General features: G+C 36.0%; 1 protein-coding gene across 3 annotated transcripts in view; it reads right to left on the bottom strand.

Moving 5' to 3' along the window:
- Window positions 1–1,063: 1,063 nt before the first annotated feature.
- Window positions 1,064–6,000, bottom strand: part of LOC131360814 (lisH domain-containing protein ARMC9) — a 49,318-nt gene continuing 44,381 nt past the window's right edge. For all 3 annotated transcript variants that reach the window (XM_058401587.1, XM_058401588.1, XM_058401589.1), the window contains 2 exons: window positions 4,427–4,590; window positions 1,064–1,877 (listed from right to left, as the gene is read on the bottom strand). In XM_058401587.1, coding sequence (XP_058257570.1) covers window positions 1,855–1,877; window positions 4,427–4,590 — 187 coding nt within the window. In that variant the 3' untranslated portion in view covers window positions 1,064–1,854. The remainder of the gene's footprint in view (window positions 1,878–4,426; window positions 4,591–6,000) is intronic.

Genomic DNA, 6,000 nt, shown 5'->3' with positions numbered 1-6,000 from the left:
AGGTTTGCACCCACCTTTCTGAAAAGTGTATAAATATTCTCGTGTCACTAATTTTTTTAACCATTGTCCCTGATTTAGTCTTTTGACTCATGTCTTATTATCCTCTTAAAACCCACTTAACACACATTATGAGATTTACAGAACATGACAGAATAAATCTGAGCTGTCATCTTAATACCTGGTGAAGCTGTCACTGTTGTCGCTGTTAGAGAACGTCATTAACGGATACAAATTGCTGCATTCATGACAAATATGTGTGGAATTCATCTTCGATGACAGACAGAGAACATCCAACCTGTTCTTCCTGATCTACTGGGAAACTTCTGCCTTCCGATGACATACTTGTGGATGTGTTTCAGTGATTTTATAAATAATTATTCGTTCATTTAAGGAGGTGTTTTGGAATCATTTTTTGGCCACCACTTATTTATTTTAAATACTCCCCAATTTAATGACCGTTTTGTAAAACGTCTTCAAATTAATGACCAAAGCAAATCCATTAATAAACAGAAATAGGGAATATATAAACAGAAATATATATATTATGATTAGGCTTTTACTTTTTAGTCAGTTCCAGCTTATTTTTTGTTTTGTTAGGCATGGCTGAATGTAAACATGACAGAAACATGCTTGGACATTTTGGGCTGATTGGTGTATGAACACAGACTTGTAGTGTGTATAAAGGAAATCAGAAACTTAAAAATCTGGTGGATTATTATTATTTTGTGCTTAGTTTGGCCATGAAAGCCTTTACACATAACTAAAAGCCTGATAATGGAAGAACTCACTCTTGGTCTGTAGTCTCAAAACATTAAAAAATAAGTAACTTTCTGAATCTCGTCGTTCATTAAACAAGCTTGACCTGAGACAAAATAGAAAAGAATCAGGAGAAACAGGTTTAGGGATATTAAATGTCTAGTTAAGGTCGAGTTTACAGCACAAAAATATCACAATTCTCATCTACGGATACTTCATATGGCCAGATTTAAAACAAAAATGAACACAATGAAGGTTGAATAAAAGCATGTGAACAAAAATCACTGACTGAACGATGGATCTGTCATAAATAATGAGGATCATATTTATTAAATATTTATTGTTTAAAATATTGGCTTAAAGCATTATGAAAGTCATTTTACTGTTAGATTCCTAACAAGTTATGCTAACTTAGATTATTTATGACATTAACAAACAGGAACAAACCCCGGAACTCTAAAGACATTAAAATATCAATTAAACATTGTTTAACGTTCAAAACAGTGCTACAATGAGGAACGAAGTAAAGATTTCATTGATATGTTCTCGATTTAAAAAAAAAAAAAAAAAATAGCAGTTTGGTCATAACTCAAAACGTCTAAGGATGTTCGTGGATGTTTTCGTTTTGACCAAGTTGAACAGAAGAATTTGATCTAAAATGGAAAGAATACTGTAGTAGCTAATCTAACATGCCGGAAAATGTACAACAAACAATGATAAACGAAACTGAGGCAAACAAATATAACAAAACAAACAAAAAAAAGCATTTACAGCAATTTGATAAAAAAACAGTACGGTATTCGATTCTAAATGAACTTTCTCAATAGTTCCACGTTAGTTTTTTTATTAGAGTGAGGAGGTGACGTGTAAAGCTGTGCAGTGTGTGGAGTGAGCAGAGTGAAGGTGAAGGGGCGGAGTCTGTGCTGCTGATGATAAAGGTGTTATTGTGGTGTTGGGTAACACAGTGGCTCAGTCGGCCTGAATCAGCACGCAGTCCACAAACGCAAGCTTTGTTCCTCCTGCACTCGTCCCTTTTGGCCTGATAAGGAGGAGGAATGATGTTACAGGAAGCCGCATGTCCATCAGCAGAACTTCTCTTCACTTCCTGTTAGACTGTGTGCCTGAGGATGAGAATAAAAAGGACATTAATTAATAACGTTAATTTCATATTTAAATAAATAAAATAAAATAAAATAAAATAAAATAAAATAAAATAAAATAAAATAAAAACAAAATAAAAACAAAATAAAAACATCCAGTCTTTTTGGAAAAAAAAAAAAAAAGATCAAAAATCTGTAAACATTATAAATTTCATTTAAAAGTGTGAAAGGAGACTAAAAACAAAGAAACAACACAAATAATATGCGATCCTCAGAATCATTAAAGTATTAATTATCAGTCACAGACACTGACCTTTGTCCTTTATATGACTTGTTATCTTTATATGGTGTTTTTTTCCAAGGTGTAATTATATGGTCTTTAGCTGACTGAACTCTATATATGACATCAGCCCATAAATTTAGCAGCCAATAAATTAGCAACATCACTAAACATGTCATCAATATTTTATTATGAACATAATTCATATATTCCAGGGTAAAGTTTAACTCTAAATTTTGTGCTGATGTGTAAATGTTGCACAAATGGAACAACAGCAAAAAATCTCTGCATCAGTACCCATAAATGCTATTGTGTATCGTTCATATCGCTTTATTGGCACACACACACACACACACACACACTTTCCAGTAAGACAAGGCAAAGAGCCGGAAACAGAGCCGTGGTTTTTTTTTAAACTGATTTCATCAAAACTGATTTTATCTTTCTGCTAAAGCACACAGAGACCATCAGGAGCTCGAGGAGAAGTATTTCGGGACTGCATGTGGTGGATGAGCTACTGTTACATCAGCATGAGCTTATACTCTCATAAATAAATGTGTTATCATGCAGTGTATAATAAAACACACTTCCCGCTTCAGTGAAACAGACATTCTGAGAAAACGATCCATGTAAAGCCATTATCATTAATAATCTATAAAGTGATGTAGATTACTGACATATACATGATCAAGCTTGACTTATCCACAGGGTCATGAACTAATTTAGCTCAGGCTGCTAGTACATGATTTCTCATTTCTGATCTATATCCTATAAACATACACACACTGATCACTTTATTAAGAACACTATACTAATACTGGGTAGATTCTTCCTTTGCTCTCAAAACAGCCTCTGTTCTTCATGGCATGGATTCCACAAGATATTGGCAACATTCATTTTGAGATTCTGGTCCACGCTGAGATAATTGCATCCCACAATTCCTACAGTTTTTCCAGGTGAAATGTTATGTCATGAATCTTGCACTTCCTAACTCTTCAGTGTGTAAATATTGATTCTAAAAGTGATCCTTATATTTGTATGACAATGATTGCTAAGCAGAAAGTAGTTGAGTTACTTTGATGGTAGCACGTAACAGGAAGTAAAGCTATATTTTGACATGCAGTGTAACTCAAACCTGAACTCTGATACCCAAGACTCTGGGAACATCACATAGAACAATAGCTAAAAAAACAAAAACTGCTGCCAGGAATGCAAATGTTTAACCCAACAAGGAAACGAGTAATACTAGCAATCATCTACTGTGTCATTTAAATCAACGTTGCTTTCTTAGCACAAGTGGATCACTACAGCAAATGTCAAGAAACATACAGATTAAGAAGCTTTTTCACGTCTCAAACCAGCCACCAGCATCATATGACCATAAACCATTTGTCCATAAACATTTTGTTTTCTAGAATATCATATCAAAATATATGAACACACTTCAGATGAACACAGGAAGTGCAGCATGTTAAACTGTAGCTGGAGGATATAATCTTCTATTGCTTATTAGCAACATTAGGCTCATGCCTCCAGACAGCTGTGTGATGTGTGTAGTGTTCACTCACTGTGTGATGTGTGTAGTGTTCACTCACTGTGTGATGTGTGTAGTGTTCACTCACTGTGTGATGTGTGTAGTGTTCACTCACTGTGTGATGTGTGTAGTGTTCACTCACTGTGTGATGTGTGTAGTGTTCACTCACTGTGTGATGTGTGTAGTGTTCACTCACTGTGTGATGTGTGTAGTGTTCACTCACTGTGTGATGTGTGTAGTGTTCACTCACTGTGTGATGTGTGTAGTGTTCACTCACTGTGTGATGTGTGTAGTGTTCACTCACTGTGTAATGTGTGTAGTGTTCACTCACTGTGTGATGTGTGTAGTGTTCACTCACTGTGTGATGTGTGTAGTGTTCACTCACTGTGTGATGTGTGTAGTGTTCACTCACTGTGTGATGTGTGTAGTGTTCACTCACTGTGTGATGTGTGTAGTGTTCACTCACTGTGTGATGTGTGTAGTGTTCACTCACTGTGTGATGTGTGTAGTGTTCACTCACTGTGTGATGTGTGTAGTGTTCACTCACTGTGTGATGTGTGTAGTGTGTATCGTCTCACTAGGTTCTGTGTGTATTGTGTGTGTTGTCTCACTGTGTGATGTGTGTAGTGTTCACTCACTGTGTGATGTGTGTAGTGTTCACTCACTGTGTGATGTGTGTAGTGTTCACTCACTGTGTGATGTGTGTAGTGTGTATCATCTCACTAGGTTCTGTGTGTATTGTGTGTGTTGTCTCACTGTGTGATGTGTGTGTAGCGCTGTGCGGTTTGCTGGCGCTCTGTTGTGGTCCACTGTGGGAGAAATGTGGGCCGAGCGGGCGGAGTTTCGACAGGACCCCACCCCCTATTTCAGCAGTTGAGCGTGGGGTTGTGGGCTGGCCAGTGAAGCTGCTGGTGACATCACTGTGGGAGGAGTCAGAGAGAAATAAGACTGTAGCATCAGATTTGATTCACTTATAAAAGCTTTCAAGTTAATCAAATAATTACTAATCAAGTTAATTACCCTAATTGGAGTTATACATATAGAAATTTATATGTAGAAATATATAAAATTATTTGTAGAAAAAATTCTAGGCAATACAATCGCACTTGTGATATTGTGATACATTGTTACTGTGCATTTTTTGCATTCTGTTATATCTATTATTATTTTTGGAAGCAGCTAATTAGATTTTGTACTTAATTGTTCAAATTGTAAAATGTTAACATCTGTCTGTCTGTCTGTCAGTCTATGCACACAGAAATCTTCACATTAATCAATATTTTATTCTGTATTACAGGATAATTATTATTGATACCTGTATTCATAGTTACACACAATGTGGTCGTTAAGAGCCATTTTTCTGAATTTGCATAACATCTAAATTCTAATAACCACAGTGCTCCACATCCGGTAACTAAGAAATATCTAATATAATTTACATGTCCTATTTTATCTTGTGTAGACAATGCCTGTCACTCGATGTAGGAAATTTTGTTTAATGATTTTGTTTTCACATATTTTTATACTATGCACTATTGTGTAATTAAACACAAAAATAAAACTTCTTACTTAACTCTTATTGGAGCCTATACAATATACACTTCTTCATACTGAATGCATTTATACACTGTTAAAAATAGTTTCTACATAAACATGGATCGGTTGAGATCTAATAACACAATTGCAGATGACTGAAAGGTAGCTGGCTGTTGGTATCACTATGTAATAAAAATAAAATCACTCTAGTGATTAAACTAGAGTGTGTATATACTGGGTTGTATAGTAACTAAACACATTCGGTGGGTTTACCCCAACTGCTGCACATTTTAGATAAGTTGTAGATGATAGAAATGTTTATGCTATATTATTATGTAATCAACTTATTTATCTATTTTCCTAGAATAGAATGTTTTGCATTCATTTGTACACACACACACACACACACACGCAGCTATAACAGCTACAACTCTTCCAAGAAGGCTTTCCACAAGGTTTTGGAGTGTGTTTATGGGAATTTTTGACTATTCCTCTAGAAGCGCATTTCAGGCACTGAGTTCAGGCACTGATGTTAGACAAGAAGGCCTGGCTCACAGTCTCCATGCCAATTCATTCCAAAGGTGTTCTATCGGGTTGAGGTCAGGACTCTGTGCAGGCCAGTCAACTTCCTCCACACCAAACTCGCTCATCAATGTCTTTATGGACCTTGCTTTGTGCACTGGTGTACAGTCATGTTGGAACAGGAAGGGGTCATCCCCAAACTGTTCCCACAAAGATGGGAGCATGAAATTGTCCAAAATGTTTTGGTATGCTGAAGCATTAAGAGTTCCTTT

The sequence above is a fragment of the Hemibagrus wyckioides genome, linkage group LG10 (assembly GCF_019097595.1).
Source record: "Hemibagrus wyckioides isolate EC202008001 linkage group LG10, SWU_Hwy_1.0, whole genome shotgun sequence".
Taxonomy (NCBI): domain Eukaryota; kingdom Metazoa; phylum Chordata; class Actinopteri; order Siluriformes; family Bagridae; genus Hemibagrus; species Hemibagrus wyckioides.
This window is presented reverse-complemented; position numbering and strand designations above follow the sequence as displayed.